The sequence below is a fragment of the Myotis myotis genome, unplaced genomic scaffold (genome assembly GCF_014108235.1).
Source record: "Myotis myotis isolate mMyoMyo1 unplaced genomic scaffold, mMyoMyo1.p scaffold_m19_p_11, whole genome shotgun sequence".
In the NCBI taxonomy this organism is placed as follows: domain Eukaryota; kingdom Metazoa; phylum Chordata; class Mammalia; order Chiroptera; family Vespertilionidae; genus Myotis; species Myotis myotis.
This window is the reverse complement of record NW_023416315.1, coordinates 62,735,162-62,758,599: the sequence shown is the minus strand read 5'-3', so window position 1 is coordinate 62,758,599 and position 23,438 is coordinate 62,735,162. Positions and strand designations below refer to the sequence as shown.

Here is a 23,438-nt window from a genome sequence, read left to right as displayed (position 1 = left end):
AGGGTAAGAGGTGGGAATAAGAAAGGAAAGGGAAAATGATGAGAGGGTGCAATAAGATGTTGGGGGCCAGGGAGAAAAAGGAACTCCGAACGCTCCAAGGACTGCTTGCTCTCTCAACTCTGCCTGACCTACCACTTACTAACCAGCAGAGGAAAATGTGAGAGAAGGATAGGTTTAAGAAAGGAACAGAATTGTCCCTAAGAAAGAAACAGGTGAGTAACAGGCCCTTCCCTTTGGGATATAGTGGAAAACATTAGGATTTTGGACCCAGGCTGACTTGGCTTGACACCAACACCGCCTGGAAGGATTGAGGAGGGTCAAAAGGAAGACTTCCTGGAGGAGGAGGTGATGACTACATAGAACCTGTAAGGAAGAGCAGAAGTTAACCAAGAGGACAGAAAGTTCCTCCAGAGAGAGAACAGCACATCTGAAGGCACTGAAACAAGACAGAATATGATGCCTTGAGAACTGCAAGAGGTAATACATCTCTGTGGGTCCCGGCTTCCTCACCAGTGACATTGGATTCATGAGAACAACCTGTCAGGGAGCGGTGTGATATACCTGAAAGGTCCCTGGTGCAATGCCTGGGAAGAGTGGCAGGTCACCGGCCAATCCCACCCATTCTCCCCAGGCTGCTTACTTGGAGCGGCTATTACCAACACGTTTACTGCTTATTTATTTATTTATTTCCATTCTTCTAAGATCCTTCCTGGGGGCAAACGAGGCTGTGTGGCGTGCCCACCCTGCTTTTTAGATAAATTCCAGGCTGAGCAAGCCTCGCAGCCTCGTTTGCCCCCAGGAAGGCTCTTAGAAGAATGAAGCTTTAGACCGGGGGTGAGGGTGGGGCGGGAGCGCTCGCTCTCCGTTCCATTTTAACTCCCCAGATCACAACATGGGGAAGGTGCCCACTTCTGCAGGGAAAGGCAGATGACCAGGAGCGGCCCTGAGAGGCACCCGCAATCTCGGTGAAGCGAAAACGCCCCGCCTCACCCCTGAACCCCCAGTCTCCCAGCTAAGTCCCCACTCGGAGCGGTCCCTGGCCCCCTGGCGGGGTCGTCCCTTCCCTGCGGTGGAAGCGGATGTGGGACGCGTGCGGTCGGGGGCAGAGGTCTGTGGTCACGGGGAAGCAGCTGCAGTGGAGCGGGCGGTGAAGCACAGAGCTCCCCGAAAAGGTCGCTCTTTGGGAGGAGGTGAGTGCTGAGACCCCGAGAGAGAAGCAAAGGGATAACGCCGTGAGCTCGGGCCCAGAACTCGGGAGGTAGAGCTGGGAGCCCACCCGGGAGCCCACCGCGACCCGCAGCGCCGCAGGACACGGAGAAAAGACGGGGCTGTTCCCTGGGAAGAGCCCCCCTCCAAGTCCCGCTCCAAGGGGCCCAACAGCCAATTGCGCCGCGGGGCGGGGCTGAGGGAAGCGGCCGCAGCCAATAGCTGTTCAGGGGGCGGGGCCGGGCCGGCGGCGCGCGGCGGCGGGGTCGCCTGGGGCAGAGCGCGCTGAGCAGCTAGCTGAGCGGAGACCCTGACCGCAGCCGCATGGAGGACCCGGTGGCGCCGGGGGCCGGGAGCCCGCCCGCCAATGGCAACGGCAACGGCAACGGCGGCGGCAAAGGGAAGCAGGCGCCGCCCAAGGGCCGGGAAGTGTTCCGAAGCCAGCGGCGGGAGTCAGAGGTGAGGAGCCCCGAGAGCGTCTGTGAGGCGCGGGAGGTGCCCGCGGGCGGGAGGCGGCGGCTGCGGGGCTATGGCCCGGCTCCCCTCCCGCGCCCCGAGTCCCCTGAGAGCGGTCGCCTGCGGGTGCGCCGCTGTCTGGACTCTGGGTTCTGCAACCCCTGCCCTCCCCTCCCCTCTCCTGCCGCGAGCAGGTCGGGGCTTTCGAGCCCCCTGGCCTCCGCGCCGGGAGATGTAGCGGATCTCGAGCACCAGGTACTTTTCAAAGATTTATGTCGCTCGCAGCTGCAGCCCGGCGGTGGGACGTCGTACCTCCCATTGGCAGAGGAGCAAACGGGCGCGGGGCGGCGGGGGACCTGCGCGAGGGGTGGGGGCCGGAGCGCCGCCGCCGCCGCCGGGCAGGAGAGCGGGCTGGGGTCGCTGCTGCCACCCAGGCTCCCGAGCCGGTCCCGCTGCGCCGCGGGCCTCTGCCTTCCCCTTCCCACGCCCCCGTGTGGGGGGCAGGCTCCGCCGACCTCGGGACCGCTACCTGGAGGGCTAATGAGACAGGATTCAGGCGGGGCGGGCACAGGAGTGAGCGGATGGGGCTGTCCCAGGAGCCAAACCCGCACATAGGAGTATGCATGTTTGGGTCGCTTCCTCTTCTGGAAAAATAAATAAATGAATAAATAAGTAAATAATTAATAGATAAATAAATAAAACCCTAGCCAGGAGGATGAAAGGATTGGCTCCTATCACTCCCTCCCTCCAGCCCCCCACCCCGTCCTCCTCCAGCCAGTCTCCATCAACCAGCCCGGAGCAGAGCTGGGTCTGAGTGGGACCAGGAGAACAGACCACAGGATGTCAGGTGTGGAAGGGTCTGTAGCGACCCCCCGGGTTAGCCCTTGGCTTTACAGACGTGAAAGAGACAGAAGTAACTTGCCCACGATCATACATCTGGCCCAGGGGCCAGGAGTACCGAGCTTGGGAGTCAGGCAGGCCAGGTTTTGAATCCCAGCCCCGCCATTTATTCCCGGGGTTGACTCTTGGCAAATTGCCAAACCTCCAGGAGCTCCAGTTCCTTCATCTGTAAAATGAGGTTAAAGCGGTGTGCCTCGGGATGTTGCAATAAAGCCAAAGTGAGATAATTGAGTGTAAAATGTCTAATGCAGCGCAGGTACCGTGCATGTCACGGGTCAGTTCCAAGCAGCTCTCAGCACTGCACGTCGCCACATGGAGGGGCAGAGCTGGACCTGAGTGCCCGGCCTTAAGCATCCAAGTCCAGGGTTTACCATTTGAATGCTCTCTCACCGTTTCCAAAGGGGTTTCATGTATGCTTTCCGTTTTGATACAGACAGAGGAGGAAACCATCCCATTTTTTTAAAGAGAGAGGTAGAGAGAGGTGAAAAGACTGGCCCCCAAGTCGCACCACTTTCAGAGGCTTAGTGCAGCCCTCCTGCCTTGCTAGATCAGGCAGGGTTCTATCCACCACGTCATCTCCCCCCTGCCTCAGTACCAACCTGGCCTTTTAGGGCACCCTTTGCTTCCTTCCCCCCTAGAGACATTGTTCTTGCTCCAATGTGGTGTATTTTGGGGGGAGAGAATAGTTATTCTATACGCCCAGCACTATCTTAGGTGCTAGGGATACAGCCGTGAACAAGAGAACATCTATGCTCTTCGGAGCTAATATTCCAGTGGGAGTGGAGAGACAGACAGTATGCTAATAACTAACATAATTTCAGAATGACATGTTCTTTGAGTGAATTGAAACTCCTGACGCCGGAAGCCTTGTCCCTACCTATCGAGTCTTCCTTTAGGTCTTTGTTATGGGCTGGGGCCACAACATTAGTAACAAAGAAACAGAATTTCAGGAGGATGAGGCCCAGACATAAGGATTTTAAAAAGATTCCTAGGTGATTCTCATGTGCAGCCAAGGTTGAAAACCACTGCTTCAGGAAAAGGCTCTGATAGTACTTTACCTTTGCCAGTGAGCTCAGTATCCAGAGACTCAGAGCTTTCCACCTGCACTGCAGTTTACCTCCCGATTGCCTGCAGCTGCACTTGCCGTGCTTGGAAATGAACAACTGCAGTGATCCTCTCTATCTGGGCTCGTTGCCTGCCAAAAGGCTGGCTGGAAAGATTAGCTTTCCCCTACCTTCTACTGCAGCAGGAGAGCTGCTTCTACTTGTCAGTATCACTACAACACCCTGGTGCCAGCCTCAGATGGCCACGGGCTCTTCCCTCCCTCCCTCCTCTTGCTTTCCCGTGTAAGGTAGTCCTCAGGAGAGATGGTTTTCTTTCCTCTCTAGGGGCTCTAAAGAATTACTGGAACACGATTATTTGGCATAAGTCAAGAGAGTCTCCTATGTACATGTCGCTGTTTATAGGGCACTGTTGACCTACCCTTTCACGATGGCTTTTAGGTATGAACTTCTCAACCTAAAAAGAAAGTTAGATGATAATCATTTGCTTAATAAAAAGATTCTTCACTTACCAAAGGATTCACCTCTGGCCCCTTTGAGCCAGATCCCCTGGTTTAATTGGTTCCCAAAGTCCTTGACAGAGTTTGTGGCAAAATGAGGAAAATTTGGGCATTGTGTGCCCAAACCTCATTGTTTCATGGTTTTTAAAATGAAGTTTTATTACCTAGGCATGGTTGATTAAACCACCGGCCTTGTGATTGAACTCAGCCTCCAGCCTCCTCCCCTCCCTTGAGGTAGGGCCAGCCCCTCCTTTGAAACTCTTTGGGTTCCTGTGAGTCACCTCATTAGCTTCAACACAAGTGGTTGACAAGGCCCCTTAGAAATATCAGACACTCCCATCACTCAGGAAATTCCAGAGGTTTCAGGAGCTCTGTGCCAGAAATGGGAGGGAGCTGGGGCAAAGACTAAATATATTTTCTTACACCACAGAGCTGAGATTCAAAATCTTAAAAACTAGGATAGATTAATACATACTGGTAGGAATATACCCCAAAGTGCTTAAAGAGGTTAGGGCCGTGGTCGGCAAATTGCGGCTCGAGAGCCACATGCGGCTCTTTGGCCCCTTGAGTGTGGCTCTTCCTAAGCCCTAGGAGTACCCTAATTAAGTTAATAACAATGTACCTACCTATATAGTTTAAGTTTAAAAAATTTGGCTCTCAAAAGAAATTTCAATCGTTGTACTGTTGATATTTGGCTCTGTTGACTAATGAGTTTGCCCACCACTGGGTTAGGGGATTATATTAAAACAATTTATACCCACACAATCATCGGAAATCTAGTCTTTAACACAGAGTGGAGCAGAAATGCTACCTTATTTGACAGCCCTAAAGTTTGGAACATTATAGCTGAAGGACCTCTTTTTACAGATGAGGAATTATGATCCACAGAATGATATTTGCCCAAAATGATATAGTAGGTTAATGACAGAACTGAAGTTAGAACACAGTTCACCTCTTGTTTTTGTCCATCGCATTTTTCTGGGGATCATCTAGATCAGCCGTGGGCAAACTACGGCCCGCGGGCCCGTTTGAAATGAATAAAACTAAAAAAAAAAAAAAGACCGTACCCTTTTATGTAATGATGTTTACTTTGAATTTATATTAGTTCACACAAACACTCCATCCATGCTTTTGTTCCGGCCCTCTGGTCCAGTTTAAGAACCCATTGTGGCCCTCGAGTCAAAAAGTTTGCCCACCCCTGATCTAGATGCTCTTCTGGTCTGTGTTTATGTAGATCAGATATGGGCACAGATTATACCTTTCATATCTGTTCACAATCCTGGCCCATTACCCAGTTTCTGATTCTACATAGGAATCTTCAGCCCCTCCCAGCACGGAGCCTCAAATTTTGGCTTGTAGAAGGTTACCTCTTAGATGAAAGGCACAGATGGAACTCTTCTAGCTGCCTCCCTGATCTAACCTTGGCCCCCAAGAGGGGACGAGGATGAATTTAGGGTATAATCTCCTTTTGTCAACCCTTTCCCCAAGTTACCACAAAGATTTCTCCATTGCAGGGCTCTGTGGACTGCCCCACTCTGGAATTTGAGTATGGAGACGCAGATGGGCACGCAGCAGAGTTGTCAGGTATGAGGTAGATGGGTCTGTAGAGAGTGGAAGGCGGCCAAGAGGGAGAGGGAAGGGGCTTGTCATCTCCCTTGGCAGCTTGTCTGTTCTCAACAAGTGGCTACAGAACAAAAGCTGTTCTGCACGTTCCCTCTTCTCGCCACCCTTCAGTGGTAAATATCTTTGTTCACATTTCTTCCTGTGAATTCTCCCGTGGCTGTGTTACTCTCCATCCTCTCATTCTGTCACTCTTGCCCGCTCACACTCTGTATTCTCTTTTGGTGCACTCTCAAATCTGTTTTCTCTCCACCTTCTCCTATTTCTCCTCTTTCTCTTCCCATATTCACCCGTATCTTTGCATGCCCCCTTCTTTCTGCCACCCTCTCCTTCTCTATTCCATTCTGTCTCTTTCCTTTTATCTTCTAGCTCCATCTGGCTGCCTTCCCTCAATACCTGCCCTTTCAATAAATCTCAGCAATGGCTGAAGAAAAGCTCTATAGACAGCTGGCCAGCTGAGCAAGGCTGGGCATATCACCTTTAGCCTCAGAGTGGAGCGGTGTGATCTCATTCTCCTTCCAGGGCTGGGCTCCTTCTCTCTGGGTTTTTAGCTTGGGCTAAACATGATGTCCTCACATTAAGGGCCTCCATGTTGCACGTGCTGTGAATTCCAGTTATTAATAAATGAGCTTTGGGTGGAGATGGTGTGAACGTTAAATATTCTGTCACGTGGAAGTGATACTTTGAGATATGATTTTTTCAAGGAAAAGAGACAAATGTTTTTAAAGAAGTTCTTGTGAATAAGTACAGGGAATAAATTTTGAAATAGCTAAGTTTAATTACCAACAAAAAATTAGAATACAAAATGTGTGTGTGTGTGTGTGTGTGTGTGTGTGTGTGTGTGTGTGTGTAAGGAGGAAGGGAGGTAGGGAGAGAAGAGACATGGTGAAATGGTCAAAGAATATGAATAGGAATTTATAGAATAGAAAACCATACAGTCAATAAATACATGAAAAGATGTTCAACTAGCCCTAGCTGGTTTGGCTCAGTGGATGGAGCATTGACCTGTGGACTGAAGGGTCCCATGTTTGATCCAGTCAAGGATCAAGTGGGCTTGATCCCCAGTAGGGGGCATGCAGAAGGCAGCCGATCAGTGATTCTCATCATTGATGTTTCTATCTCTCCCTCTCCTTCCTTCATCTCTGCAATCAATAATAATAATTTAAAAAGTAAATGGGGAAAAGCAAATTAAAATAATGCGATATTATTTTACATTCATCAAATTGCAAAATTTAAAAGCCTAGGGTTGGTGAAGGCGCAGAGAAATGAGTACTTTTATACACTGCTTGGCATGAGGGAGCAGAGTATAATAAAATTGGAAAGCAGTTTGGTCATATCTAGCAAAGTTGAAAACCTACACCTATTATGACCCAGTGGTCTAGATGTACACTTTTTAAAAACACTTGGGCATAAGAAAACATGTACAAAGATATTTATTGCAGCCATTGTGGAAAATGTAAAACAACTTAGTAGGGGAATGGATAAATTGTAGTATATCAAATAGTCATTAAAATAATCGATCTATAGCAATATGTTTAAGTATTAATAAATATTAAAAACAATGTTGAGCGGGGAAAGAAACAATGACAAAAAAAATTATACATGCTTCAAACTGCATAAACATGAGTCTAAAAGATGTTTCTAGGCAGTGCAGTTGCACATTTGAGAGCAGTATCCATAAAGTGAATGGATGTGTTCATGCTGTTTTTCATATAAAAAACTATTGAAAGACACATAATAAAAAGGGTTTCTAAGAAAAAATAATTTATACAATATGATAGATACTGCTTGGATAAAAACTTTTAAAACAGAACAATATTATGTGTTTACAGGCACATACATAAGTAATAAAAGAATAAAAATAGGCGAGTGAAGCATATACACCGATTTCATTATTGTGTACATCTAGAGAGGGAAATAAAATAGACTGGAGAGGAAGAGGGAACTTTAAATGTCTAAAGCAAATATGACAAGTGTTAATATTTGTTTAATCTGGGTAGATGATACACAGGTGTCATATGTATTCTATATTTATCTGTATATGAAAGTTCAGGATCTAAAATTTAAAAATAAAAACAAAAAAGTTTAGTACCTAAGAAACCGCTCCCTTTTCTGATTGGGTTTGTGCTCTACTCTTAAATACACACACACACACACACACACACACACACACACACACTCTCCAAAAATGACTGAAGAATTTAAGATTCAAAGATGGGACTTGCTTCTGGTCACTCAGGATTCTGGAACTCAGGACTCAAAAGCCCTGGCTCCCAGCCTGGTTCCGTTGATTGGAGCATCTTCCCATATACCAAAAGGTGGCGGAGTTTGATTTCTGGGCAGGGCACATACCCAAGTTGCCTGTTTCAATCCCTGGTTGGGACACATGCAGGAAGCAATCTCTCTCTCTCTCTCTCTCTCTCTCTCTCTCTCTCTCTCTCTCTCCCCCCCCCACCCCCCACCCCCAATCCTCTCTTCCTTTCTCTAAAAATTTTTTTTTTAAATCTCTGGTTCCAAGACAAAGTGTTTCTCAGCCATTAGACAACTGGCTGGAACATAAGTGAATTTCTCTTGATTTGTGATCTAGTTAAATTTCCAGCAAGGGTCTCAGTTAAGGAACAGGGTTTTGAGGAAATCTGTCTTATCACCTATTGATTTCTTAGCTTCAGTTCTTCATCCTCTGTAAGGTGAGGCTACTGGTATAATTTTCTGACGTGTGTGTGTGTGTGTGTGTGTGTGTGTGTGTGTGTGTGTATAAGGGGAAAGGGCATTTATATTTCTTATAAGCATTTTGTATTGAGAGGCTACTGTCAACAAAGTTAGATTTTCTTGGGCCCGGGTAGCTGTGAGCAGGAACCTAAACTTCTATACCCTTCGAGGAAACCTAGCAGGGAGAGAATGAGTTGGCTCCAACCCCAAAGAGCCATCTAATGCTTATTCTTCAGCCCTTACCCTGGCCTCTAAGTTTCAGGAGTTGTATTGCCCTCCTCTTTCCTAGAGACTGGGTAATCCCCGTCTGGGTTGACAAACAGAAGGGGTTGCAGCCCTAAGAAACAGGAGTGATAACATTAAGTCCTCTCAGCTCCAGCCCTCCTCCTGGCCCTCACCAAATGTTGAAGCCGGCCTTCTCTGCTGTGCCAGCCAGCTGGCAGGAGGAGGACAGGTTTGATGGTTTAATCACCCAGGGACACAAGTGGCTATTTTTAACTGCTCCAAAAAGGAGGAAGCTGACTCTGGATTGAATTGGACACAGGAATGTATTGGAAGCTTTAGCTCTTTCATGCTGCCCTCTCTACTCCAGACCCCTTCAGTAAGGGTCTATTAAATGTTTGTAACTGTCCTGTCTTTCCTGGCACAGAATTGTATAGCTACACTGAAAACCTGGAATTCACCACTAACAGGAGGTGCTTCGAAGAAGATTTCAAGACTCAAGGTGATTCCAGACCCTTATTTTTTTTCTTCATGATACCTTCACCTGATCTAGAAAAAAAACCTAAAACAAAGTATGATCCTTCTTCATCCGCTCCATAACCGTATAACTTCTCTATCCCTTCTTGCATATGGGACATCCGTTCCATAACCGTATAACTTCTCTATCCCTCCTTGCATATGGGACATCCGTTCCATAACCGTATAACTTCTCTATCCCTCCTTGCATATGGGACATCCGCTCCATAACCGTATAACTTCTCTATCCCTCCTTGCATATGGGACATCCGCTCCATAACCGTATAACTTCTCTATCCCTCCTTGCATATGGGACATCCGCTCCATAACCGTATAACTTCTCTATCCCTCCTTGCATATGGGACAGAGTTTCCTTTATCTCAGGGGGAGAGGCCCTGGAGTGGAAGCAAGAGAAGCCTGAGCTGTGTCCCTTTCCCTGATGTAAGAGGGCCAAGAGGGCAGAGGGATGGAGAGGTGGGGCTGGGCTGGTGCCCTGCTGACTGGTAGAACCCTGTGCTTAGCCTAGTCCTTAACCTTAATGTTCAACCCTTGCTTCCAACTCTGCCTCACTCTCAATAGCATACTATATAATAAAAGGCTAATATGCAAATTGTCCCCTCTGGCGTCCCCTCCTCCCACCCTATCCCCAACCCCTCCACCCCCCGTGCACAAATTCGTGCACCGGGCCTCTAGTCTAATAATAATTTCATGGGTGCACACTGATTCTCTCAGACCTCCATTCCCTTATTTGGTCAGTGGCAATTCAATTTTCAACTCAACAAGTGTGTGGTGAGTACCCTGTTCCATGCCAGAGATGCAGGAGACAGGGATGAAGGTGAATTTGCAGTGTCTTCAAAGAGATGATTATAGTTAGATAGCAGAAGGGAGATGTGTATATCACAAAACTAGCTCAGGCCAAGAGAAACTGGTAAGTGTCAAAAAAGAAGTAAAAAGTATCTTTAAGGATAGAACTTCTTCCTGGAGCATTTGTGGGAAAGAAGTAATTTTGTATTTGATCTGTAATGATGAACAGGAATTGCATAAGTAGGAATATAGAGGGAACACCTTGAAGAAAGACAGGAAGATAGAACAGTATAAGCTGTGTGTGGAGCATGGAGGGGATGTGCAAGAAGATGAGGCAGCAAAGTGGGTTCAGGCAAGAACATTTTGGGTCATTTACTTTTCCCATCCCTTATTTTTCCTCAGCCAAATAAGGAAAGCTTTTAAAGAGAAGAATGTCTAGGGAGCTGAGATCAGAGGTGGCTATGCTGATAGGAGCTTTTCCAGGAAGGGAAGGCAGTGGTTGACACTGGATCTATATGGCCTGTCCCCAGTACAGGGCAAGGAATGGCTGGAGTTGGAGGAAGATGCCCAGAAGGCCTATGTGATGGGACTCCTGGACCGCCTGGAGGTGGTCAGCAGAGAGCGGCGACTGAAGGTGGCCCGAGCTGTTCTCTACCTGGCCCAAGGTGAGTGACCACCTTTGCCAACTTTAGAGGGTGGAGACTAGGGATAAAAATGGTGTTATCAGGCGTAGGATAGGGCAAGTCATGCTGGAAAAGCAAGGTCCCTGCCTTTTAAGGACAGATCTTGTCACATGCTAGGCGGAACCTGGTGCTTATGAAGAAGATGAGATGGTAGTAGGTACTGCTCTGGATCCCTTAGAATCAACCTTTATCTTACCAGGCATATCAGGATTTCTTATGGCTTCTCTTTTCCTTAACCTGGGCTATAATTGTATCTGGAGACTAGCAAGAGTGTCAGTATGGCCAGAGCTGACAGAGTACCACCAGCTGAGCACGGAGACTTCTTTTATCATCGGTGACCTGGCCCTGACACGGAGGGCGGCAGGGTGTGCCACAGATGCACGTATGGACCCTCTGCACTGTTTCTTGTTGGCATTTAGAAGGTTCAAGCCAAATAGCAGCAGGAGTGGATGCTGTGAGTAATTTGGAGATGATCAGAACTCAATAAGATTGAGGAAAGTTTTCCAGAAAAAAGCTGTTACCAGGTGTTGGAAAGAGAAATAGGATAGCCTAATTGGAATAGTAAAATTAACCCTGAAATTATAAATAAGAGGACTGTTGGCAGAACTGACGAGTTGAGAGCTAAAAACTGTAAAAGTCATAAATGGAGAGGAAAGAGAGTGGACATGATTTAAGGGGAAGGGAAGACTATAGCAAACAAATGCCCAACCATATCTATTGGGTCTGGTACTATGACCAACCCCCAGATGCCTCTGCCTTCACCTTCTTGCCTGAGGGCTTTCTCTGCAGCACACATAGTGTGGCCAGGAGTGCTGGGGAATTAATGTGCTCCCCTGGTCCAGCAGCGCTCCTCAGCGACTGACAGTGGACAGTGAACGAATAGCCCGACTGCTTCACCTCTTTTTTTTTTTTTAATATATATTTTATTGATTTTTTACAGAGAGGAAGGGAGAGAGATAGAGAGAAACATCGATGAGAGAGAAACATCGATCAGCTGCCTCCTGCACATCTCCTACTGGGGTTATGCCCGCAACCCAGGTACATGCCCTTGACTGGAATCGAACCTGGGACCTTTCAGTCCGCAGGCCGACGCTCTATCCACTGAGCCAAACCGGTTTCGACTGCCTCACCCTTCTTGAGTAAGATGATTTTGAGTTGTGTGTTTTATACTGTTTCCCAGAGCTTCTCCCCACCTGGGATTGAGCTCTGAGCTGCCTTCTCTTCCTTACCTCACTGCTGGTGTTTCCTGGGATCACCTAAATAAAATGCTTGTAGTTGAATTTTCATCGCTGGATCTACTTCTCAGAGAACTCAAACTTAAGATCGGCCATTGATGAGCACATTGGACCTAACTGGAGTCTGCCTTTCCTCTCCCCTGCCTCATTCTGGGAAGTTTTGGGGGGTCCTTGCCCTACGCTTGTCAGCCAAATTATTGGACAGGATGTTGAAAGATGGTCCTAAAATCATGGGGCAGAGTGGAAAGAACTGGGATAGTCCCTCCCCCTCCACCCCTGTGGCACTGTCTGGTCCTTTAGGCACCTTTGGGGAATGTGATTCAGAGGTCGATGTGCTACACTGGTCCAGATACAACTGCTTCCTGCTCTATCAGATGGGGACCTTCTCAGCCTTCCTGGAGCTACTCCACATGGAAATCGAGTAAGAAGCCTTAGTGGGGGGGCTGGCTGAGACAACCCCCTTCCTGTCCTAGGCTGCTCCATGTCCTATGCTGAGTCCCTTACCATAGAGACCCCTGTGTGGAGCTCGGTCTATTCACATGTTGGTCCAAAGCTTACACTGACAGTTCTCCTCCTCTCAGCCATATTCTCTGATATTCTGTCCTCCCCCAGGTTGGGCTCATCAGCTGCTTCTGCCCCACTTACAGCTTCAATCCTGGGCTTCAGAGGCCTATCTTGGGTGTGTTGCCTTTTTATCCAACCCTTCTCAGCTCATCCTAACTCTGGAATCCATGAAGAAAGCTCTTCTGGCTGAAAACATGACCCAAGAGGGACAGGGCCAGTTCCTATCACGTGCCCAATTCTTCCCCTCGTGGGTTATAGCTCTAGGGGTGGCCTTATCTGCTCTAATCACTGTAGTGAACCCTCATTTTATCTCATGTCTATCACCCAGGAGTTTTAGATAGGGTGCAGTCTGTTTATTATCCATCAAGTGTTGTGTAGCATCTACTTGGTGCCCGCCACAGTGGGGATTACAAGAGGAGGGAATATCACAGACCCTACCCTTGCCCATCTTCATGTCCTATGCTGAGGTGACAGAGGAATTCTATGGGCTCCTTTACCTTAGACCAATTTCTTTTTTTTAGAATATGTTTTTATTGATTTCAGAGAGGAAGGGAGAGGGAGAGAGAGCTAGAAACATCAATGATGCGAGAGAATCATTGATCGGCTGCCTCCTGCATGCCCCCTACTGGGAATCAAGCCCGCAACCCAGGCATGTGCCCTTGACCAGATCAAACCCCGGACCCTTTAGTCCTCAGTCCGATGCTCTATCCATTGGGCCAAACCAGCTAGGGCTAGACCAATTTCTATATAGCTACATAGCCAGGGAATAGCAGGCACTCATGTTTGTGTGTATGATCGGTGGGAACACAGTGAGTAAAGGGGCCGAATGGGTTCTCATTTTCTCCCTCCTTCCCATGGCAGCAACAGCCAGGCCTGTAGCAGTGCTGTTCGAAAACCAGCCATCTCCATTGCTGATAGCACAGAGCTCCGGTGAGTGGGGCTAGCCGTGGGATTGGAATGGGATGGTTAGCAATGGGTTACTCTTTACTCAAATTCCTGATGCACCCAGACCACTAGAAGTTGCTAATTCCACTGGGTTGGACTCCCACAGAGACCATCACTGAGGTCTCTGACTGTAGGCTGGGAGCTGCGTCGGGCACCTCTTGTGATCCTTCTATAACCCCAGGGTGCTGCTGAGTGTCCTGTACCTACTGGTGGAAAATATCCGCCTGGAGCGAGAAACAGACTCCTGTGGATGGAGGACGGCCAGGGAGACCTTCCGCACTGAATTGAGTAAGAAGTGGCCCTAAGGAAGGGTGAGGCTGGGGCTGGTGGTGGAGGGGAGGCCTAACATCTGCCTAAGAGAGAGAGGCATCCTTTCCTTTTTTATTTTTATTTTAATTAACATCCTTTTAGGACAGAGATACGGTACAGCAGCCATGAGGGCCTGCCTGAATTGCCCCTGTGTCTGAGCTCGGACCAAATGTCCTCTCTGTACCATAATTCCTTTGGTTGTAAATGGGAATAGGCACCCCTCTTCCATTCTATCACGAATCCCACGTGAAAAAATGTAAGTTGGTGTCATCGGAGAGGGATAAGATATGAAAGCCGACAGGATTTTAAAATATATTCATTGATGTGGGACAGTGACTCAAAATGCATTGGGTCCTTCAGCCAGAAGTAACATCGTTATTACTGTTACTTTTAGTTTGGTATCCACCCAAGCTGTGGGAGGTGAGCCATGTACCTCCAGGGCCTCACTTCCTGCCCTGGAGGGGCTTCCCTCTGGGGACTCCCTAAGCCTCCTTCTAGGACCAAGTACTCAAATTAAAATATATATAAAATTGATTTCAGAGAGGAGAGAGAATCGTTGATCGGCTGCCTCCTGCATGCCCTCCCCACTGGGGATGGAGCCTGCAACCCAGGCACGTGCCCTGACTGGGAATCGAACCATGACCTCCTGGTTCATAGATCGACCCTCAACCACTGAGCCACGCGGTCACTGGTCAGGCGGTACTCAGATTCGTTAGGGGTGGTAAGCGTGTCCAGAATCGGGATTACTGTGCAGGTTTTCCCTTCCCTCATTCTCACTTTCTCATTTGCCTCTCTCCACACCCTCCAGGCTTCTCCATGCATAATGAGGAGCCTTTTGCCCTTCTGCTTTTCTCCATGGTTACCAAGTTCTGTAGTGGCCTGGCTCCCCACTTCCCCATAAAGAAGGTCCTGCTTCTGCTTTGGAAGGTGGTCATGGTGAGTGGCTCCTTCTCCTCCTAACTCATCAGTTCAGCAGAGCCCTCTGCTACCTCAGGTTCTTCTATTCTGATTCTGCAGGCAGGAGCTAGGCAGAAGACTCCGGCAGCTGTTAGCCAATGGAGGGACATCTAGGCCAGTGATGGTGAACCTATGACACACATGTCAGAGGTGACACGCGAACTCATTTTTTTGGTTGATTTTTCTTTGTTAAATGGCATTTAAATATATAAAATAAATATCAAAAATATAAATCTTTGTTTTACTATGGTTGCAAAGATCAAAAAATTTCTATATGTGACACGGCACCAGAGTTAAGTTAGGGTTTTTCAAAATGCTGACACGCTGAGCTCAAAAGGTTCGCCATCACTGATCTAGGCTCTCCTAGAGAAATCAGATGTTCTTGTTAGAGCAGGTTATCCGGTTCTGTTGGACTGACAGGATTGGCCACTCTGTGAATTGGGGTATCATTGCATCTCCCCCTGATAGTACTGATGTTTTGTGGGAAGAACACTGGCTAAGAGTTGGGAAATCTGGCCTCTGCTCATACTGACAACCTTGGGCAACTCTCTGTGCCTCAATTTCTCTCGCTATAAAATGGGGGGGTTAGTGCCTGCCCTCCATCCAGATGAACACAAAGTCCTTATAAATGTATGGTTGTAATTTTGTTACTAATTATTCACCTGATCCTTCCTCTCTGGCTCCCACCCCACAGGACTGGCTTTATAGGGGGAACTGTCTCTTAAAGTTCCCCAACTTCAAGAGACAGTTATCCCCCCACCCCCCTCCACCCCAGCTGCAGAGGAATAGAGTGCCTGGGTTTAGCATCTGGATGTGTTTCTTAAAGAGGGAGATACATTTTCCTGGGTTGTGTGTGTTTTATTTTAGTGGAGGCCCCTCAGAGTCCCTTTCCTAATTTCTGGTGATATTTCCAACCCTGAGTCAGTAAATAATGCTTTGTCCTGGTGCCTGAGTTCCTCAGACCGGGCTAGTAACCACATTTGCCCCTTCCTGTTTTATTATTACTACTTAATTTGGGGTCTGAGGGGGATTGGAGGTGGTGGCTGTTCCTCTCCACCCATGCTTTCCTGTCCTTGCTCTCTCTGACTTCCCTCCCTTCCCCTCGCTTCTCTGTCCCCCCCCCCTTTTTTTTTTTTTACCCCTTAGTTTACCCTCGGTGGATTTGAGCATCTACAGGCTCTCAAAGTACAGAAGCGGGCAGAATTGGGCCTGCCGCCACTGGCTGAGGACAGTATCCAGGTGGTGAAGAGCATGCGTGCCGCCTCCCCGCCCTCTTACACTCTGGACCTGGGGGAGTCTCAGCTGGCACCACCACCCTCCAAGTTGCGAGGCCGCCGTGGTTCTCGAAGGGTACGCACTAAAGCAGATGGTGGGACACTCGCTGTCCAAAAATCAAGATTCTCAGCTGCTCTGGATGTGGGAGGAAAGGGCAGTAAATGACCCAGCTCATCCTGCCCCTGGTTGGCCCTGTGACCAACCTGAAACCTTGCAATCTATACTTTGGCTTCTATCCCCCAGCCCTGACAGGTGCCTGCGCTATCATGATGTAACATTGTGATACCGCATTGTAGATCCAGGTCTCGCCACAGGGTCGTTGACCTGGACCTCCGCACCTTGAGCTCTTTAGCACCAGAACAAGAGTTAGGTTAGGGCAGTGGTCAGCAAACTGCGGCCCCTTGAGTGTGGCTCTTCCACAAAATACCACGTGCGGGTGCACACGTACAGTGCGATTGAAACTTTGTGGCCACACTCAAGGGGCCAAAGAGCCGCATGTGGCTCGCGAGCTACAGTTTGCCGACCACTGGGTTAGGGTATAAGGACCCAAAGCACCTGAGCAGGTCTCCTAGAGGATCCCTGTACCTGGATGTGTGGCACTTTCCTATTTTCTCAGCAGCAAGAAGGTTTACTCTGGGTCAGCCATATGTTTGTCTGGTCCCAGAACGAAAGGCTTACATTTGGGAGATGACAGGTTAGGATTCTAGGTATAGTCTGCATCTCTGGAAGATCGAAATGACAAGTTGCACTGAGACCAACCATGTTCCCATGAACTCATTTGCTTGATCTGCCTGAGTTCACCAACTATCGGTGTCAGGACCAGACAGTCACACTCAGTTATCTAGCCTGTTATCTTCAGTGAGATTTTTTTAACCTTGATTTTTTTTTTGTTTTATCAAGGAATGTTTACTCATTTTAGAAAATTTGGAACAAATATAAAATGAGAAGAAAGGAGAAAAAAATCACCCACAATCTTAACAACGAGAGGCAGTAACTGTTAACTTTTTGGCCTATTTCTGTCCAATCTTTTTCTTTCTGTGACAAAATTTAAAATTCCAAACTCGCTTCCCTCTGCCTAGCAGCAAGCTTCTGTTCTCTTCTTCCTCAGCCAGCCAGCTGGTGTATGCCCACAGAAGGCAAACTAATTGAATGTTCACTTAAGCAGAGCATAATTAGGAAGGAAAGTGCTGGTGTAAAAAAAAAAAAAAAAATGGCATCAGTTCTTTCTGAAAGCTAAGTAGCTGTGACTTTGGGATTATCTGTGCTCTGTTCCCTATTGGCTTGGTTGTCTGAGAGCTGCTTGTCCTGGGATCGGGCCTGGTGGGGACAGTAGGGTTGAGGTTGGAAAGGGATATTCTCACAAGAGCTGGGTTCTTTTACTCCATGTTTCCTGAATTCTAACAGCCTGTCGGGGAGGGGGTGACCTCAGACAAGGATGCCCAGGGTGAGATCTCTGCATACTTTTCTTCCCCCACCCCAGCAACTCCTTACTAAGCAGGACAGCCTGGACATTTACAATGAAAGAGATCTCTTTAAGACTGAGGAACCAGCCACAGAAGAGGAAGAGGAGTCTGCTGGCGATGGAGAACGAACCTTGGATGGAGAGTTAGACCTGCTAGAACAGGACCCTCTGGTACCACCTCCACTTTCACAGGCAACCCTCTCTGCTGAGCGGGTGGCTTTTCCCAAGGGCCTACCCTGGGCCCCAAAGGTCAGGTACGTTTGAAAGTTAGGGACCCTGAACTTTGGGGTTTCGGTCATTGAAGACCCAGGGTGGTATGGTCTTTGTGTTAAAGGCACAATAAGCTGGTCTGAGAGTCAGAACTCCTAGGTTTGAAGTTCTCTCTGTTGGCTGCTCTCTTCCCCAACTGCTCCGGCCCTCCAATTGGAGGGGCAGGAGCCCAGAAAGGTTCTCTCTCTCAAGGTTTGCTTTTCTTCCCTTCTTTGGGGTTCATCTCCATCGTCCTCTCAGGCAGAAGGACATTGAGCACTTCTTGGAGCTAAGCAGGAACAAGTTCATCGGATTCACTCTGGGGCAGTAAGTGACTGAATCGTCAGAATGGCTATAGAGTGGTTCTTATGGGGCCAGAGTGAGTGGTGGCTTGGAATGAGAAATTTTGCTGGGTAGTCACGGTGCAGCCTAGAACTATTAGGCCATGGGCAACTCCCAGTAACTACTTTGTGTTCTTTCCATGGAATTTTTTCCTTCCAGTTTCTTAAAAGAACTTTTACGCTCTTGACTAGTGTAGGGCCTTGAGCAACAAGTCATTTCCCTCTTGGGCCTCAATTTCCTCATAAGAGTGTTGGATTATAAGGTCTCTAGGGGCCCTACCTGCTCTAATGGGCCAGGATTCTGTGAAGAAGAGACATGGTCAGAACAGATTTAGTCTTTCCCCCCATTTCCCCACCCTCATGAATCCTTCCCACTGGCCTCTACAAAACCTGAGAAGGCATTGTTATTGGTATTTCACAGTCAAAGTGGCATTGGGCTACCTGCCACTCCCAGACAAAGTGAGTCCTCAAAAGACTATACAGAAACCCTAATTTTCAAACATTTCTGTAATTTTCTGTGTCCTAAAGCAATCACAGGGGACCTGGAAGCTGAAAGTGGCATGGTCTATGTGACTCCAGGGGGAATGAGTCATTCTTTATACTTTTGAAGCTTACCTACTTGCCTTGCATTTCACAGGGACACAGATACCTTGGTTGGATTACCCAGGCCCATCCATGAGAGTGTGAAGACCCTAAAGCAGGTGACCGGGGTGGGCACTCAGTCTTCAGGGATAGTGAGCCATCAAGGCTGTTGGATTAGTGGGGCCCTCGAACTGGGCAGGATTCTTCTACCAGACACATTCTGAATCTATTCTACATTTCCCTGAAGGCGTTTTGGCCACAGAGGAAGAAATCGGGTCTCTCCCTACTTACCAGTTTTCTATATTCAGATAGATGAGAAGGTTATTCTTTCTTCCTCTCATTCCTTTTTCCTCCTTCCACCTTTCTCTCTCTCTCTTCTCATTCTTCCCTTCCTCTCCTCTCACTTCTCTCTTCCTGTAAGACAACTAACTTCCAAAGGTTCAGGACTGAGTCGCAGGCTACTGTTCTGCATTACAGTGTGTGAGCACAAAGACTAAGATACACAGACCTTGAATCCCCCCTACCCCATCATCATCACTCCATGTCCACGTGCACATGCAGCAGAAACCTCTGGGCAGTGGCCCAGGGGCAAGGGCCTGTTCCTGGCTGGCTGAAGGCAAATGCTTAGGTATCTGCTGCTCTTCAACAAATTGGAAACATGGAGCAAACAAACACTGTATATGAAGCACTTCGCTCAGTGTTAATGGTGCAAAGGTGAATGAGACGCCTGCCTTCAAATAGTTCATGGCCTATTTGGGATGACAGATCCATAAATAGGACATTTCCTTGTCATTGAGGAAGTTAAGCAAGAGGCTGGTACACATGAGATTGAGGCCCTCAGCCTCTTGTTGATGTCTTATCTTCCCCAGCACAAATACGTCTCCATCGCAGATGTTCAGATCAAGAATGAGGAGGAGCTGGAGAAGTGCCCCATGTCTTTGGTGAGTTAAAAGGGCCCTGCACAGGAAGGGGGCAGGGGGAATATGTTTGCAGTGTTGTCACAGAGCATGTGTGCATGCTTTGGGGATCTTACTATGTGCCAGGCAAGACAAGGTCTCTAATTTCACAACATGTCAAAAGTTAGAGAAAAAAGCTAAACAAATAATTAAGGAAACAAGGCTATCAGAGAGTGGTGACATAATGAAGAAATTTTAAATAGAATTATATGACAGACTACTTTAGATTGGATAGTCAAGGTAGGTAGAACTCTCAGAAGGTGACAGTTAAGCTAAGACCGTGGTTGGCAAACCGTGGTTGGCAAACCGTGGCTCGCGAGCCACATGCGGCTCTTTGGCCCCTTGAGTGTGGCTCTTCCACAAAATACCACATGAGGGCGCGCACGTACAGTGCGATTGAAACTTCGTGGCCCATGAGCAGAAGTCAGTATTTTGTGGAAGAGCCGCACTCAAGGGGCCAAAGAGCCGCATGTGGCTCGGGAGCCGCGGTTTGCCGACCACTGAGCTAAGATATGAGGTACAAGAAGGAGTGGCCATAGAAACATCAGGGGAAAGAGCATTCCAAGCAGAGGGAACAGCTTTTAACTAGGTAAGAGCAAAGCTCAGAGCATTAGATATAGTGAATAAAGGCCGTTCAGGTGGTGTGCGGCCCACTGGAGCACGGGAGGGGCAGGCTTGTAGGAGATGGTCCGGACCAATTTTATGCAGGACCTGTAAGCAAAATAGGGAGCTTAAAGTTGATTCCCAATACAAAGGGGAAACCTTTGGAGATTTTAAATAGGGGAGTGACATCTGATTTATCTTTTAAGAAACTATTGACTGCTGTGTAAAGACTGGATCAGGAAAGAGTGGAAGTGGGAAGATCAGTTAGGAAGCTATTACAGTAGTCAAGGTGAGAGATAATGGTGACTTGTGCTGGAGTAGCAGTTGTGGAGCTAGGGAAAAGTGGATGAATTTGGGGTGTATTTTGGAGGTATAACTGACAAGAGTTGCAGTTCAGTTGGATGTGGAGAGAGAGGCAAAAAGAGGAATCAAGAATAAGCACCATTTGCCAAGATGGGAGTTCTGTTTTATCAACAGTTCTATTTCGGTCATAGTAAGTTTTAAATATCCATTTGACACTCATGCAGAGCAACCAAGCGATTAGATATATGGGTCTAGAGTTCCAGAGAGAGGACGGGCCTAGAGAAATGCATTTGGAAACTGTTGACTTGGGCAGTGTTACAAGCCATAGAACTGGCTGAGATAACCCAGGGAGGGAGTAGATATAGAAAAGAGGATTAAACCCAGGACAGAACCCTGGGACACACCAATTTGTTGAGGGTGGGATAAGCCAGAAAAGGTGCCAACAAAGAAGAATAAGAGGGGGGGAGGGCAATAGGGGGATAAGGACGAATATGTAATACCTTCATCAATAAAGAAAAAAAAGAGTAAGAAAAACACTCGGGGGGGTGGGAGAAAATCCAGGATATTGTGATACTATAAAAGCTAAGAAAAAAAATCTTTCAAAAAGGGAGTGGCCTGGCCAGCATGGCTCAGTGGTTGAGCATCGATCTATGAACCAGGAGGTCATGGTTCCATTTCCAGTCAGGGCACATTCCCAGGTTGTGAGCTCGATCCCCAGTGTGGGGCATGCAGGAGGCAGCCGATAAATGATTCTCTCTCATCATTGATGTTTCTATCTCTCTCTCCTCCCTTCCTTTCTGAAATCAGTAAAAATATTTTTTTTAAAAAAAGAAGGGAGTGATCTTCTATGTCAAATGTTGCTGATAAATGGAGCATAGTAAGAACAAGGTGTCCATTGAATTTGGCAGCATGAAGAAAACTGATGACTTTGAAAAGAGCAACCTCCAGTGAAGTGGTGGGGCTAGAAGCCTAGTTGGTGTGTTGAAAAAGGAATGTAACAAAAGGAGGTAGACAGTTGACATATACAGCACAGAAGTTTTATTGGGAGAAGGGTAATAGAACAAGTATGGGAGCTGAAGGAGGATGTGGAGTCAAGGGAAAATGTCTTATAGCTAGGTGACACTAGAGCATGTTTACGTCCTAAGGAGATAATCCAGCGGGGAGGGGGTACATACAGAACTGCTACATTCGACAAAGGAAAAGAGGGAGATCTAAGCACAGGTGGAGGGCTGGCCTTTCATAGGAGCACAGGTGGTTCAACCTTAATGTCAAGAAGGAGGGTGGAGACTCGGCAGATTTGGCAAAGAGAAGATGAGGGTGTGCCTGTCCGGTTGCTTGTTTTCTCCATGAAGTATGAGGCAGGGTTAGCAACTATTGAGGGGCTATGGGACAAGGGGGTTGATTTGAGAAAGGGGGTAAGATGTGAAATGGGCATTTTGGATAGCAGAAGGCAAGCACACAGGATTGCAGGCTTTGTTGAATGTCCATTTAAGACTTTTGCTTATTTAAGCATAGCTGAGTTGTGTGGGATGAAAGGGGCTAAGGTACCTACCTTAGGTTCTCATGGCACTGACCCTTGCCCTGTAATAGACAGACCTTGGGTGAGGAAGGACTGCATTGCCCAAAGATGACAGTGGCCTTGAGTAGCCTCTCGAGCACCGGAGGTCTGTCTCCATACTCCGACAAAGGGCTTAGGTGGGGTCATCAAAAGGACGAAGAGAGTTGTGCATGAGGGGGCTGGTCAGAAAGGAGAAAGAGATGTTGTAGGGGCTAATAGAGAAGTAAAAATAGTTTACACCTAAAAGCTTATCGGCCAATAGTCCTTCCTGCTTCTCCAGGCCATAGGTTACCCATCTGTCTTATTAACCCTCTCTATTGAGTCACCGGCCTTTCCTTTCTGGCTCCAGAGCATTTTAGTGCTCTCAGGTGGCCTCAGATTGGCACCCTGGGAAGTGGCTCTGTGTAGGCTGTCAGTTCCCAGTGTCCCAGGCATACCTGCAGCCTGAATTAAGTCCCTATGTGTTCAGCAAAGCAATGGTCTGAGCCGTCTCTTAGTTGGGAGTTTTGACTACTGATCCAGCTGGGACATGGAAAAAAGAATTTGGGTCGACTCCAGATAATGCAAAACCAGAATCATAGCTTGTTAGGGCTGGAAGAGCCCTCAGCAGTCATCCAGCCCAGCCCACTTAGCTACAGAAGAGGAAATTAGGACCCAGATAGGGAAAGTAACTTACCCAACGTCATATAAGGAAACATTAACACAGCGAGTGTAGAACCTAGGACTCCCAGCTCAGTGCTCTTTGCATGCCACACTTCACATAGCCTTTGGTCAACTGGAAAATGGCCTGGGTAACTGTGTGTTTCCTGCCGTAGGGGGAAGAGGTAGTGCCAGAGACGCCGTGTGAAATCCTCTACCAGGGCATGCTGTATAGCCTCCCCCAGTACATGGTAAGAGGTGGTGGGGTAAGGACGTGGTAAGAAGTTGCCCTTCTTTGCTTCAAGGAACAGACAGCTGAGAGTCATTTCAAGCTGAGATGTCCATCATTTCAGCTTGTTTCCTGAGCTTTCACTCCTCAGTCAAGGCTTTCTCTAACACATTAGAATTCTGAGCTTTCCTCGGGGCTCCTGCAAGAGGAAGGAGGACTTGGCGGTACTCCCTAGTCCTTTTGGAGGGATAGAGATCAAGATGGGATCTGTGAAGGCGTATTGGAGGCCCTCGTCCCTCTGAGGTCTGCTGTGGTCTGTCATGTTCTAGATAGCCTCAGGCTAAGAATGGTGAGGATGCTGATGGTCAGGGTTAGAGGAAGGAAAGGGTAGAGGACGTGAAATCTTGCTTATGCCTCCCACTTTATTTCTAGGCCTTGTCCCTCTCACTTTGCCTTTCCCATCTTCCTCTTTGGAAAGAGCAGTCTTGAAGCACAGCAGCCTGTCAGCTCCCTTCTGGCTCCTGACTCTCACAGGCAGGCCTCTCAGGACTGGA

General features: G+C 48.0%; 1 protein-coding gene across 7 annotated transcripts in view; it reads left to right on the top strand.

The window, feature by feature from the left end:
• Positions 1–1,455: 1,455 nt before the first annotated feature.
• The window catches only part of STRIP2 (striatin interacting protein 2), a 40,907-nt gene continuing 18,924 nt past the window's right edge, over positions 1,456–23,438 (top strand). For 3 of the 7 annotated variants that reach the window (XM_036328721.1, XM_036328716.1, XM_036328722.1), the window contains exons 1-14: positions 1,531–1,665; positions 5,638–5,707; positions 9,102–9,176; positions 10,525–10,659; positions 12,213–12,333; positions 13,338–13,406; positions 13,603–13,709; positions 14,539–14,666; positions 15,834–16,037; positions 17,443–17,678; positions 17,935–18,000; positions 18,652–18,715; positions 19,466–19,537; positions 22,832–22,906. In XM_036328721.1, coding sequence (XP_036184614.1) covers positions 1,531–1,665; positions 5,638–5,707; positions 9,102–9,176; positions 10,525–10,659; positions 12,213–12,333; positions 13,338–13,406; positions 13,603–13,709; positions 14,539–14,666; positions 15,834–16,037; positions 17,443–17,678; positions 17,935–18,000; positions 18,652–18,715; positions 19,466–19,537; positions 22,832–22,906 — 1,557 coding nt within the window. Of the gene's footprint in view, positions 1,666–5,637; positions 5,708–9,101; positions 9,177–10,524; positions 10,660–12,212; positions 12,334–13,337; positions 13,407–13,602; positions 13,710–14,538; positions 14,667–15,833; positions 16,038–17,442; positions 17,679–17,934; positions 18,001–18,651; positions 18,716–19,465; positions 19,538–22,831; positions 22,907–23,438 lie in introns of all 7 variants that reach the window. The other 4 variants (XM_036328720.1, XM_036328717.1, XM_036328718.1 and 1 more) reach the window with 4 other exon arrangements.